Genomic DNA, 14443 nt, shown 5'->3' on the forward strand with positions numbered 1-14443 from the left:
TTTTGCTTAGTAAAAATAATATAATAGTCTTTTTAAGTGAATAATTGTAAGCATTATTTAAAAGAAAAAATATCAATTTTTTTTTTTTTTTTTCATAAATGTATCATCCAATCTTTATTTCGCATTTCATCTTCTCTCGATCGAAATGATTCATATCAAAATTTTCATATTATCTTATTAAAAAAAAATTAAAATATGACATCTTAAAAAAAATGTCACAAAATAAACATGCATAGTCTATGTGCTTGGTGGGATGAAAAAAAAAAATTGAAACTAAAGAGGGCCTTGTCATTCTTCTCTATTATTGTTGCTGTTTGGAAGTCGTTGAACCTTTTTCTGGTATAAATAGCTAGCTAGTGGAGCAGAACACAATTATTGCAAATATCCTTCTCCAATCAAATTAGCAACAAAGAAAAATAAAGTTACATTCTTAATGGGGAGCACAAAAAGTGAGTCATACTTTGTCTTTATGAATTATGATAAAGAATACGAGCGACTTAGAACTAGTAATCGGTCTGTTCTCATTTCTCCTCTATTTTATTATTAATTAGCAATAATATTTTATTAATATTTAATATACTTATTATCTTAAATATTATTACTATTTGAACATTCTACTAAAAAAATAAAAAAACTATTTGAATTTTTTATTTATTATTGTTAATTAGAACTACGAAAGGAGCATATGAGCTTGATTTGTACCTTAGTAGAAAGCATGATGAGGTCTTAGCAAGCACTCTTGAGCAAGGAAGCTACAAGAAGATATCTTCTTTGGTTATTGTTGATGGATTTACAGTGGAAATCACCGAGGATCAAGTAATATATAATTATCTATCTATACAATTTTCTCTTTATTTGTTTTTATCATATGATATATATTTATTCATATATGTGTGCTATGATGTTTAATTTCCTTCTTTTGTAATCTTTATCTTAATTGAAACAGGCCAATGTGCTCAGATCTGCAAAAGGAGTGAGAATTGTGGAGAAAAACGAATAAATATTAAGGAGATCAATGTGTTTTGAGGAGAAAAATCAAATGGTTTTGTTTGATTAACTTCTCAATTTGTTGCATTGATGTTACTAATACTCTAGTTTGTGTTGATTATCATGTGTAATTTGTTTTGTTTTAAATTATGTTACTCTGTTTTTGGTAGAATGAGGCAGAGGAGTTTGGGTTTATAGTAAAAATGAATGCATTATTATTACCCCTTGGCAGAGCAACTTTAACAAATGCAGCAGCACAATTTGCGTGTATATACTATCTATAGCATGTCCCTGTCCCACGGTTGTGCAGGGGGTACTAGGCCCTCCCTTACTTTAACACCAGTGTTTCAAGAGTAATCATATTTGGACATTATCTTTTCTTACATAAATGGTTAATTTAACTTTATAACTGATTATAATTTCACAATTTTTAATATGGTCTAATTGTTAGATTTAATTAACTATAATTTTATGTGATTAATCATATGTCATAGCTATAAAATACTATTGTGGTATTAGTTTGGAATAATTTTTGGGGGTTGAGACATGTCACATGTAGCATGTGTGTTCTCACGGTGAGAATACACGATGAAATGAAGCTTCGTTTTGTAGTTTTGTGATTTTTGTGGTGATTATGCATTGTAAGATGGGATTTGCGCATCTAACATGTTTCCAGACAAAAACAAAGTCTATGGATTAATGCTTGAAAATCACACAAAATATACAAGGTCATACACGTTTGTGAATAACATCTATTAACGACGATTCATCGATGTTAATTTATTTGAATTTGAAAAATAACGAATATAAGTTTGAAATATCACAACAAATGAAGTGTCTTTTTAAGGTTGTAAATGTTAACAATGAAAAGAGGAAGAAAGAGGAAGAAGAGAAAACAACCACTCTAGGGTTTCATATCATATAATAAACCAAAACTGAAATTAATAGGGTTACAATGAGTATATATAGAGGAAAATAGAAAATATCTAAAATACCCTTACTACTAATATATAATAATATTATCTAATATCTCCCCTCAAACTCACGAAGCATCGAGAGTTTGTCAACTAAAAAACGGAAATGTTTAATGGAATGCATCTTTGTGAACAAATCAGCAATCTTTAAAGAAGAAGGGACAAATGGTAGAGTAATAGTTCCATGCTGCTGAAGATGATGACGAGTAAAATGACAATCAATCTCAATGTGTTTGGTGCGTTCATGAAAGACCGAGTTGTGAGCAATTTGAATAGCACTCTTGTTATCACAGTGCATCGGAGTTGGCTCAGCAAGAGAGATACCCATATCAGACAAAAGCCAACGCAACCAAATTATTTCAGCGGTAGTGGATGCCATAGCACGATATTCAGCTTCTGTAGAAGAGCGAGAGACAATGTCTTGTTTCTTACTCTTCCAAGAAATAAGAGAGTCTCCAAGAAAGATACAAAACCCTGTGGTGGATTTACGATCAGTGGTATCACCAGCCCAATCAGCATCAGAATAAGCTCGTAACTCCAATGAGGATGACGATGGAAAGAGAAGACTTTGAAATTGAGTTCCTCGAAGATAACGAAGAATCCGAAGAACTGCTGCCCAATGTACTGTAGTGGGGGAGACAACAAACTGACTAACAACATGAACAACATAAGCAATGTCAGGTCTGGTAATCGTAAGATACACTAAGTTGCCAACCAAAGTACCATACAAAGCGGAATCTGGTAAAGGAACACCATCCGAGGGAGCATATTTTACATTCAACTCAAGAGGAGTATCTGCTGCTCTAGTATCAGAAAGACGAGCCTGATCAAGAATGTTGGCAATGTACTTGGATTGAGAAAGAAGGTAGCCTCTAGGAGAGTAGGCAACTTCAATCCCCAAGAAATAGCGAAGAGTTCCCAAGTCCTTCATCTCAAACTGTTTGGCTAACTGCAATTTCAACTCATTAATTCCACTAACATCATCACCTGTAATAATCATATCATCAACATATAGAGAAAGTATAATGCGACCATGAGTGGTGGACCTTATAAACAATGCAGAATCATGTTCACTAGAGCGAAAACCAAGAGAAGTGATCACAGTAGAGAATTTCTCAAACCAAGCTCGAGGAGCTTGTTTAAGACCATATAGAGCCTTTTTTAACTTACATACTTCCCCTGGATCATGGGAAATTCCTTGTGGAGGGACCATATACACTTCTTCATGAAGGTCACCATTTAAAAAGGCATTTTTGACATCCATTTGGGAAATATGCCATTGACGAATAGATGCAATTGCAATAAGAGTACGAATAGTGATCATCTTGGCTACAGGAGCAAAAGTTTCTTCATAATCCATACCATATTGTTGAGAGAAACCCTTAGCAACAAGACGTGCTTTGTAGCGCTCAACTAACCCATCAGCAGTCATAACCGACACAGACGAGGCAGGTTTCACAGACACAAAAGATTTATCATCGTATGTCATATGATGAGATGCTCCAGAATCAAGAATCCATATGGAAGGAGATATACCTGACATACCAGAGGAGTTCAAACCTTTAGAAGAGGTGGCAGACATGGCATGTGATTGAGTGGCAAGAAGTCTTTGAAGTTGTTCTGCAATATCAGATATTTGGGAAGCACTCTCAGATGAGTATACAGAACCAGAACTAGAGTCAATGGTAGGAGGAGCAGAAGCAACAACATTGGACGATGGCCCCCTAAAATTCTTCTTATGTGCTCTCCCCAATTTCGGACAACGTGCTTTCCAATGACCTTTTTCTTTGCAGAATGCACATTCATCATTACCAAGCCCAACTCTCCCTTGAGATGTTTTTTTTTTTGAATAGGAGCAACAAAAACAGATGGATGAGCTGAGAGAATTTCCTTATTTAACATACCAGAATGAGTCTTAAGTCTGATTTCGTCTGCCAACAATTCACTAACTACTGATTCAACATTAGGAAGGGGGGAACGATGCAAAATACCCCCACGAAGGCCCTCAAAATCATCACGAAGAGCCATTAGAAACCAAACCAGACGTTGCTCCTCTCTTTGATCAATGTATGCTTTGACAGCTTTCAACTCAGGTGATTCCATAAGAGCCAATTGATCCCACAGATTAGTCATTGCCGAATAGAATTCCTGAATGGTCATACTGCTCTGCTTAAGGGCTCTAATATCACTTTCTAACTGATAACGTTTTGCAAAGTTAGACTGAACATACAAACGTTTCAAGTGATCCCAAATCTCTTTAGCAGTATCATATTTTGCTAGTTGTACTCCTATAGACAACTCAACAGAATTATTAATCCAAGTAATAATTTTTGAATTACTAACATTCCATGTTTTCAGATCTTTTGCATATTGAGTTTCATCCTTTTTATCTGTAGGCTTAACAGAAGTTCCATCAACAAAACCCCACATATCTTTTCCAATCAAAAAATTTTTCATCACATAACTCCAATAAGAGTAATTTTGTCCATTGAGGTGAACACTAACAGCTTGAAGAGAATCATCCTTAACACCAGCCATAACAAATAATGACAGAAAAATACGACAAACACAATCACTGAGAGAAAATAAATTAAGAATAACCTGGTGCTGTGCGAGCACGATTTCTCCCTCTCCAGACGTCGTTTCGTCGATCCGACCGTTGATGACGAAGACCTATATGTTGCGAACCTGCTGTCCAAAAATCAGCCCGATCCAACGGTTAACGAATGTGCAATCGATGTTTTTCTGAGACTGATTTAACAAAATCGGGAATATGGTTACTCTTCTCTTTTCTCTTTTGGTGGTTGTCTTTCCTATCAAAATAGTCTCTCTCTTCTCTACGGTAGATCCCAAAATCAACCAAAGCTTTTGATACCATGTTAACAATGAAAAGAGGAAGAAAGAGGAAGAAGAGAAAACAACCACTCTAGGGTTTCATATCATATAATAAACCAAAACTGAAGTTAATAGGGTTACAATGAGTATATATAGAGGAAAATAGAAAATATCTAAAATACCCTTACTACTAATATATAATAAAAATATTAATTTTGAAATTGTAAGTATTTGGTTTGGTTTGGTTTTCACTAGAATAAAAATATGAACTAATAAAAAATATAGTATTTGATTTGGTTTGACTTCGTAATCTATTCTCGTGAATTTCAAACTAAATCAAAATAATGAAAAATGAGCTCGGTTAAATCTGTGTTGATAATTTTAAAAATTTAATAAATTTATTTTAAAAAATCTAAAAAAAATTAATTTTTTTGCAAACACTAATTTTTTTATATTATTAAAATAACTACATAAGTTACTATTAGATAAATAATATATAATTATTAAAAAGATATGGATGCAATATATTTTATAAAATTACACAGTTAATATTATATGAAATAAAAATTAATAGTTTAATTTGACTCTCGGATGAACAATTTTGTTACATAATAGTCTAATGTGATTTATGTTTAGATGATTTTTTGTTATAAATATCCTTTTATAAAATAAAATTTGTTTGGATTATATAATTAAATATATTTTTAAATGTGTATTTATTAACTTTTTTTTTATATATTTTATTATAATACAATGTGAGTTTTGCAGTTAGTGTGAAAATGGGTAGAAAGTTTTTATTTTTATTTTATACTTCTAAATGTAAAATGGATAATTTAAAAGTACCAATTATGTTACTTTTGGCTAAACTCAAATTTAGAGCAAAATTAAATTTGTAGAATTTGAAATATAATGTGAACCCACTTTTCTATTACAAAATTACATTTAAAGTTACAAATGAAAAATCAAACATGCTCATAATAGTTTTATCATGTTGCTATTTTTTTATATCAGTATAAACTCCTTTTAGGAATCACTTTAATTAATAAAGTTGATTTTAATGTTAAATTTATTGATAATTTGAATTGTTTTATGAATTTTACTTTAAAAAAAAATATAGTTAGTTCATATTTTTATTGTAGTATTTATTACATATCCCAGAAAAAGATATAATATATTTAAAGATAAATTAACAAAAAAATAATCTACATAATTGGAAGTACATTAGTAAAATAAATAACTAATACAATTAAAAAAAATTAAAAAATGACTTATAAATAGAGATACATTTTTTTAAAAGGATTTTATATTTATTTAGGGGTAGTAACTATCTAGAGACCACTAAAAATATTTGAAGACACGAGAGGGTCAACCAAGAGATTTTGATCTTATTCAAAAAAGAGAAGTGGTAATAAATATCATTTTTAAGAAATAAAAAAATATATAATTTTTAAGGTCCGTATGTTTATATATCTTAGAATTTTGATTTATATAATTATTTATAAATGATATTTTTTATTTATCTGTGTGTTAAGTTCTAGTTTAATTAACAATTTTTTATTTTATTTTATTTATCGGTTTATAAACCTCCTCGCATTTGGCGCGAAAATCAGTACTAGTGTGAGGACTAATAAGGAGGAGGTTATCATTTTTGGGATTATTTCTTTTCCGAAACGAAACTAAGACATGGATCCGTCGCCCGCTGCAAAACGACGTCGTCAGAGCAAACACGTCGACATTGAAGCACCAGCGCTGCAAATATTGTCACCGGTCGTTATTTTCGCTCACGGTGCCGGTGCTCCTTCCTCTTCTGATTGGATGCTAAGGTTTCATTTTCACTTTTATTTCTTTTATATATAAAATGGATTGAATCTTGTTATAGGCTCTTTTTGTGAAAGCTTCTCTCACTCTCTTTTTGTGATAGATGGAAGAATTTGTTGAAGGAGGATCTGCAAGCTACTGATGTTGTCACCTTTGACTACCCTTGTGAGTTTCTTTCCAATCAATTTCATTGCATTCCATTCATTTAATAGCCCTCTTTGGATTAACTCATTAATTTAACACTTATAACATTAAATATTTATCTATCTATCTATATACTATTTATGTAACAAAAGATAAGTAAACTACTTTCATTTCATAATAAGTTCAGTAAACAGTCGTTTTTGACCTTGAATGTGTGACACGCTGTCACTTAAGTCCCCGAGTGTATCGAAATCGAAAATACATTCCTAATGTACTTTTTTTTATAGTAATTTTATGGACTGAATTGACCAACGAAAAACACATTTGAGATTAAACCGACTAACTAAAGATGTATCCGAGAACCAAAATGGCTATAAAAAATTGCTGTTTAAGGACTAATGTGACAGATTTCCGCATATCTAGGGACCAAAAATTACTGTTTACTCAATATAAGTTAGGAGATGTTTTCATAATGTATCATGAGAGCTTATGAAAATAAGCTGAAAACACAACTTATGGACATGTCGTAAGCTATTTTCATAAGTTCTACCCAACTGTCTTACAAGTGCTTGTATAAGCCAATCCAAACCGAAACTTAAAAGTATGGTACTTTCATTATCTAGATTTTGCATTTAATTTAGTTAAAACGTATGATCTCTAGTAGAGTGAACCTTGAGATTGTTCTTTTTGTCTAATGTATGAATTTTTAACTATAAGTGAATCTAATGGGTTTGCCATTTGCTAGATATGTCTGGTGGGAAAAAGAGGGCTCCTCCTAAGGCAGAAAAATTGGTGGAATTTCATTCAAATATTGTGAAGGAAACTGCAACTAAGTACCCTGGTCATCCTCTCATACTGGCTGGCAAATCAATGGGTTCGAGGTGCGTTGTTGTTACATTTTTAAAAATTTAATTTGGACATATATGTTGGCATGAGGAAGTCTTGATAAAGATAATTTGCACTTGCTGCAAGATATTTATGACATGATTATCTCATATTTATTTTATTATAGAGTTGGATGCATGGTGGCTAGTATGGAAGACATCAATGTTTCTGCTGTAGTATGCTTGGGCTACCCGTTAAAGGTTTGATATTCTTTTTGATAATTTAATGCTAATCTTTGAGCTGCAAAGTACACTTATTGAATATGTTATCTATGCCCCTTTTACTTTGGTGTTGGTGTTCTGAAGAAATGTTCAAACTTCAAACTATTTGTTTATATTTTTGGGTGAATGCCTTGGCCCATTTGTGATTTTGTTGAAACTTCAACATGCACTTTTTTTATTAAACCATTGGAAATAGGGTCTTTGGCCCTCAACGGCTCCCCCAGTATCCCTCACTGCTTCAACCTTTTGGATCGACCATGAAACTGTCCTCAATTTGGAACTTAGTCACACTTGAAGCTTCTTGCCCCTCCTCAAGGCAGTGTGTTATGTGAAAATCAAACCTTGATCCTCTCACTTACAAGCTTAACGTATGTTGTCAACTGAGCCACAACATTGACTTTATCCCTTTGTTGATAATTAAAGTTTACTCATTAATCTCTATTCTTTTGAACTGTCTTGCTTTTCTCTAGCATTTCACTGCACAGGTCAGTTCGACCTTACGCTAGCCATCTTAATTTGCCAACTCGATTAATGAAGTTGTCATCCTCGGAGCATGTGTGTGGAGCTCTTTAATCTTTGATAGGCTACTTCTTTGAATATTTTCATTTTCGTTTCTCTATGGCTGGCACCATCATTTGCAGTTGTGATACTTTCAGTTTTCTGTTTAGAAATGGTTGGCACACGGGTGCATTGGTTTTCTTAGGGTGTTTTTTGAATCAGAGATTGTCATTACTACGGAAGGTCAAATTTTAAATAATATAACTAAGAATTACATCAATTTCGTTTCCACTGTTTCAGGGAATCAATGGTGCAGTTAGAGATGAAACACTGTTACAATTAACAGTTCCTACAATGTTTGTACAGGTAGTTTTCCTTTTCTAATTTATCATTGCAGTTTGGTATAGTCCTGTAGTTATAGCTCTCCGATTTTATACACTGTTAGTCTATTTAATGAACCATGAATCTTTTTTCAATTTCTATCAGTATGGTATTCTGTAATGCACCCATAATTTTTTTTGGTTTATGCTAATGTCTCTCCTAACGCCAGTCTTGTGTTTGTGTTGAGCAGGGGAGCAAGGATGGTCTCTGTCCACTTGAGAAGTTAGAAACCACTCGGAAGAAGATGAAAGCGCCCAATGAGCTGCATGTCATCGATGGTGGTGATCACTCTTTCAAAATTGGTAAGAAGTATCTGCAAGCAAATGGTTCCACCCAGGATGATGCCGAAGTTGCTGCATCGAAGGCCATTGTCGCTTTCATTTCCAAATCTCTTGAAGGATGATGATGCCCCTTTTGTTGATTTTCTAGAGTACCTAGGTTTGTATATACTCTTTGTTGTATCTAGCTGGTAGTAATCTGGGCCTTGTTCTTTCAAGTGGGCCGTAATTGTATTTTTCGTGATTTGGTCAAGTTATTTTTCCTTGCTAGCAGAGTAGACATATATGAATCTGTTGCTGACATAATTTGAAACCTATTTGGTGAGGATGGGGTTGTTAACTTAATGCAGTTTTACATATTCAGTGTTAGACTTGGTGAGATAGGGATTTAAGATCCTACCGTAGAACATACCAGTGAAAATATGAAAAGTTAACATCAATTATTCATCATAAAGGACACACATACAAGTCAAATATTGACATTTATTAACCCCGATTATGTTTATTACAAAAACGACATAATAAAATTATAAAGGCACTCTTTATTTATAAAGATGTAATTCCATTTAATTAAACAAACTTTGTTTTGTTGCATCTTGTTTGCAGCTTCTAGTTCCATGCATCAATGCTGCAGATGCAATCAATAACAGACAAGTCAATAGACAAATCAATGAAACAGTAAATCTATGTCTAATCCAACATGCATGCATTTAATATAATACATTTTCGTTTTCATGTGATTATCTGGATGGGCTAAAGAGTTGAGAACTTGCCTTTGTCTTTGGACACTTCTTCTCGTTGTCACTTTCGCTGTCACTGCTGCTGCTGTTTCCCTCACCTTTATGGCGGGACATTCCATTCTTAATCTTCCTGAACAAATTCGTTTCCTTCTTACTGTTGTTAATCTCTCTATTCTTCTTAGCTTGAGTCCCAAAGCATGTTGTAGTTGCACTTGCACCATAAGGAGAAGGGTTCTCTTTGGTTTGAGTGATTTCGGCTTGCACCACACAAACGGTGATATGGGTTTTGGTGACACCGTGCTTCTTGTCATGTTGGGTCTGAGTCTGACCATAGTGGTGAGTTTCTGTTTTGGAGCCATTGTGGCCATTTGATTCAACCTGAATTTGGTTGCTGTAGGATTGAAGTTGATTCTGGCTACTGCCATGGCGGGCATGGTGTCCTTTGAAAGCCTTGTTAGTTATTTCGGAAATCTTTTGGCCGAACGAACTGTGCTGGGGTTTCGGTTGGCAGACATCAATGGTAGTACTAGGTTTCTGAGACTGAGCTGAAGCCATTTCAATAGCTTGTGTTGCTTGCTCACTCTGATTTATTTCTTTGAAGTTTGCAGGGTATTTGTGCATTAAGGGCCTTTTATTGGCATAGCAAGAGTGAGTGAGGACTCATCCTCTCCTTCCATAGTGGAGAAATAAATTAACAATTCAATTATGCTATTCGAAATATGGCCTCAATAAAAGTAGTCATATCATTTAATCAGCAAGAGAGAAAACAGAACTTATTCTCTGGGTCATTTCATAACATATTGCCAAATAAATTATGTGAAAGAACCTAATCATTTCATGGAATTAGCATCTTAGATCATGCAGACAACTTGAATAAGCTCCCATCCAATTTGTGGACCAATTTTTATTTTTTTATTTATAAAAGAATAAATGCTAATATGGTGTTTTTGCTTTTGGCAAACAATTCAGATGTCATTTTTGTTTTTAGAATTGTTCGTTTTTTTTTTATTGTCCGTAAATTATAGATGTCTTGTAAATTGTTCAGAAATGTTTTTCTTATTTTTCCTTTTTTTTTTGTGTGTGAAAAAATTGTGTTTTTTTTTTCTTTTTATCTCACATATAAGGGAATTGTAAACTTTGTAATTTTACTATGACTTTCTCATCCAAATGGAGACAACATATCTCATCCTGATTTTGCACCAATTCATCTACGGCTTAAATGGAAACGAAATAAATACAAATAAAAAGTATAAATGTATGGAGTGATTAAGTTGTCATTTTGATTTCTTAAGTTTTTTGTAATAAGCCAACTAAATTATTGATAAAAAAAAAAAAGACTACGTTTAGTGGTACTAAACTTAGCCCAAAAAAAAAAAGAAGCAATACAAGAGATGAGCTACAAAGAATGAACGCAACAATTTTGCAACAGCCAAATCCAACCCAAAACTAACCATGAAATATAAGAAAAATTAAAGTATCATCATCGCTATGAGATTAGCCCCTTATTATACAAAATATATTTTTTATGAGAAGTACAAAATAGTATTATTGGTCCATGCAACTACACCATACAATATTTCTCCAAATCTTACCCTAAACATAAAATAAAATGAAGTCTCGTTCCTAGATAAAATAACGAATTGATAATCACATAATTCACCATTTCCCTCATTCAAAAATTTGAACGAGCAAATTTGAGTTCTAAGTGTTGTGCCATGACTCAACAAATGTTGCACCATTAAAATAAAAAGTGGACTAGTAGTCTGAAATTAACGTAACAACAATTTCTATGGTAATCAAAGTTATTGCACTTGCTACTGTGGTAATGTAGCCACTAGAAATGTTATTTATATTGAAGCTTAAACTCTTTTTAACAGTGTTAGGATGACTCAAAATATGAATTTAAAAAATGTTATATTTAAAAGTGATTCTAAATATTTGATTAACATGATTATAAGTGTGTCATATAGTCTACGAAATCTCAAACCTATCTTATAAGTAGTTCACTCTCTTTTTCATCTTCTGATTAAAATATTTCTCTTTGTCACATCTTTCGTGAAACTAATCATAATTCCTAACAAAAGAATATCTGAATGTCTATCTAAATTTATGTTTCTTGACTTAATTTTCTATTTTATTTAAAAACATTTTACGTATTTTACGTATTGAGTAAAAATCCCTCTTCTTTTTCTAGTTAATAAACTTGTTCTAATTGCATAAAAATAATTAACGTAACATAGTAGGATCCACTTATATGATTGGAAGTACTACTCTCATAACAAGTTCCTAAAAAATATTTCCGTTTGAACAGGTCTTGTTGGTATCCATGTATATTGTATAGTATAAGAAGCGTTTTTTCACATTGAAACTTGTGAGACCTTTCTATGCTCTTAAAGAATTCAACTAAAAAATGGTCAAAGTTAAAAAAAAGCATAAAAAAATCAAGTTTTATTAGCACCATCTGAAATGGGCGATTAACAATTACGATACGATTCTCATCTCTGCTTAATATTTTAAAAATTTCTGAACGAAATTAATTTGGCATATATTCGGTGGGCAAAAATGATAAGAAGGTGATGACATTATAGAATAAAATACCAAAATATTGCCATATTATTCAATCCAAATTTAAAAAGGTAGATACATTCCAAGTTTGCTCATTGATTGATGATGTATCGATTAACCCATCAATGTCTTGCCCAATAGCACTTTTGTTAGAATCTTGATAAAAGACGTGAAAGGGAGAAAATATTTATTTAAATTGAAAATAAATTATATTTTGATCTAGTGAAAAAAAATACAAAATAAATATATGAAATGCTCTCATAAAGTTAGTGAAGACTTAATAAATTAAACATATAAAAATTAACTCTAACCAGCTTTTAAATGATATAATTAATTTTTATGTATAATAATATGAATGTTATAACTGTTGATTGATAGTTTTATTGTCAATTGTAATTCTTTTTTATTCAAATGATTAATCTATACAATTAGGTGCAAGAGAATAATTAATTACAAAAAAAATACCTTTGTTTTGTAACTTGAAAAGAGAATAAATACTACAATAAATTTACACACACACGTGCGAGATTTTAAATTCAAACTCAAACTAACAATATCAACTTTTGTCGGATTTTAACAATGACAATGCCTTGTTATTTCTAATTCTTATATATATGTGTGAAGTGATACTGAAAACTTCAAAGCATAAGCAACAAGCAAACCACAAGAAACAACCTTTTTGCAATGGCCTCTGTTCAGTGCTATAAAATCTGTGAACAAAGCTGCCAACAACACAAAACCCAGCAGCAACATGGTTCCTTAGGACAGAAGGTAACTGACTTGTTCAAAGGGCACCCCAATGAGGGAACACAAACCCAATACTGTAGCAAGAAAACTGAGGTGATTTCTCAGTCAGGAAATTTAGTTTCCAAAAGTGAAACTAAAAAATGCAACCAAACATTCAACAACAGTGGTGCTTCTAGTACCACCGTGAAATGCCAGGGGAGAAATAGGAGGCAGCACAAGAGAAACAACTTGTTCCAGAAGATCAAGGATGGCATATCAGGTCACAGCAGTGACAGTAGCAGTGATGAGAGTGACAGTGACAATGAACATTGTCACAACAGGAAGGCAAGTATATACATTATTAACCTTATAATGCAAGAAATTAAAATAATATTTGAAAAGTTTATGTATTTGACTCTTGAAACTTTGTTTTTGTGTGTGTATGCAGAACTGAATTTGAGGAGAAGCTGTACTAATAATAAGTTGGAGTTTGAGGATCAGTATATGCAACTGGGAGTCCAATATATTGTGTGATTGTTGGCCAGTATGAATAAGTAGCTACATTAAAGTATAAAATTGTAACAAAAAAACCAATCAAAAGTATCTTAAAAATAAAAAATGAATGTAATTTGATGTATGAAATTAAGCCAATGTAGTTTGGTTATGGTGCAAGTTTACCAATAACAAATGCATGTACTGTGATCGAAGTAAGATCGATACTCCTACATATTATATATATATATATGAATAAAACTGTTTGGTGTGTGGTTAAAATTGGTTCTAGCTTTATTTTCACTTTTTTTTCTAGTACTGTATCATGTCCAAATTATCAGCAATCTGGCTCTTATGCCTAGGATATATATTTGATAAATCATTAAATTGTTCTATGGAATTGTCATTAAAATTGTAAGACATAAGCTATTTTAATCATTGTGTTAGTCCACGAAGTGACACATTAAGTGTCTTTGTAACACTTTCACTTGCTAGACTAATTTCCCCTTATGAGTTGTTATAGTTGTTTTGAGTACCCTTTTAGATTTCCTTGTCTTTGAGAGTGGTTTAGGTTGTGGTGCTTTATTATAAGCATTTAATGTGTCGTCTTATACACTAATAGATAGAGTTAAAAAATTATTAAAATTACTGAAACTGACTCTATTCACTAAAGCCAAGGGTGCATCAACCGAAACTTACATACTCTTGACAGACTCTGTAGGAATGCCAAGTTTGACAGCCAAAAACATAAAGTAATAACGAAGCATCCAAATGTTGACTTTAATTAATAATAAGGTATTGGTGGGACTATAGCAAGTTTATGAAAATGCATAATTTTCCACATAACAAAAAAACTATGGAAGAATCTAGAAAAAAATCTAGAAGTGGATTTTACAATA

The 14443-nt window shown here is 32.3% G+C and overlaps 3 protein-coding genes across 3 annotated transcripts; 2 read left to right on the forward strand and 1 right to left on the reverse strand.

Moving 5' to 3' along the window:
* Window positions 1–6389: 6389 nt before the first annotated feature.
* Window positions 6390–9390, forward strand: LOC101501396 (uncharacterized). The gene is made up of 6 exons (XM_004503574.4): window positions 6390–6619; window positions 6718–6779; window positions 7504–7639; window positions 7771–7843; window positions 8663–8728; window positions 8934–9390. Exons 1-6 carry the CDS (start codon window positions 6480–6482, stop codon window positions 9144–9146), a joined length of 690 nt encoding a protein of 229 aa, XP_004503631.1. The 5' UTR covers window positions 6390–6479; the 3' UTR covers window positions 9147–9390.
* Window positions 9391–9436: 46 nt separating this feature from the next.
* Window positions 9437–10468, reverse strand: LOC101501710 (uncharacterized). Its single transcript, XM_004503576.4, has 2 exons — window positions 9795–10468; window positions 9437–9649 (listed from the first exon to the last, which is right to left on the reverse strand). Exons 1-2 carry the CDS (start codon window positions 10380–10382, stop codon window positions 9644–9646), a joined length of 594 nt encoding a protein of 197 aa, XP_004503633.1. The 5' UTR covers window positions 10383–10468; the 3' UTR covers window positions 9437–9643.
* Window positions 10469–12948: 2480 nt separating this feature from the next.
* On the forward strand, window positions 12949–13826 carry LOC101502259 (uncharacterized). Its single transcript, XM_004503577.3, has 2 exons — window positions 12949–13397; window positions 13501–13826. The coding sequence occupies exons 1-2, from the start codon at window positions 13011–13013 to the stop codon at window positions 13504–13506; spliced, it is 393 nt and encodes a 130-aa protein (XP_004503634.1). The 5' UTR covers window positions 12949–13010; the 3' UTR covers window positions 13507–13826.
* Window positions 13827–14443: the final 617 nt, after the last annotated feature.

Source organism: Cicer arietinum, chromosome 6 (genome assembly GCF_000331145.2).
Source record: "Cicer arietinum cultivar CDC Frontier isolate Library 1 chromosome 6, Cicar.CDCFrontier_v2.0, whole genome shotgun sequence".
Lineage (NCBI taxonomy): Eukaryota > Viridiplantae > Streptophyta > Magnoliopsida > Fabales > Fabaceae > Cicer > Cicer arietinum.

Coding starts and splice junctions, on each gene's coding strand:
- LOC101501710 (XM_004503576.4), bottom strand. CDS start 10,382: ATGCACAAATACCCTGCAAACTTCAAAGAAATAAATCAGAGTGAGCAA.
- LOC101502259 (XM_004503577.3), top strand. CDS start 13,011: ATGGCCTCTGTTCAGTGCTATAAAATCTGTGAACAAAGCTGCCAACAA.
- LOC101501396 (XM_004503574.4), top strand. CDS start 6,480: ATGGATCCGTCGCCCGCTGCAAAACGACGTCGTCAGAGCAAACACGTC. Junction 6,620..6,717: donor TCTTCTGATTGGATGCTAAG/GTTTCATTTTCA, acceptor TTTTTGTGATAG/ATGGAAGAATTTGTTGAAGG. Junction 6,780..7,503: donor TGTCACCTTTGACTACCCTT/GTGAGTTTCTTT, acceptor GCCATTTGCTAG/ATATGTCTGGTGGGAAAAAG.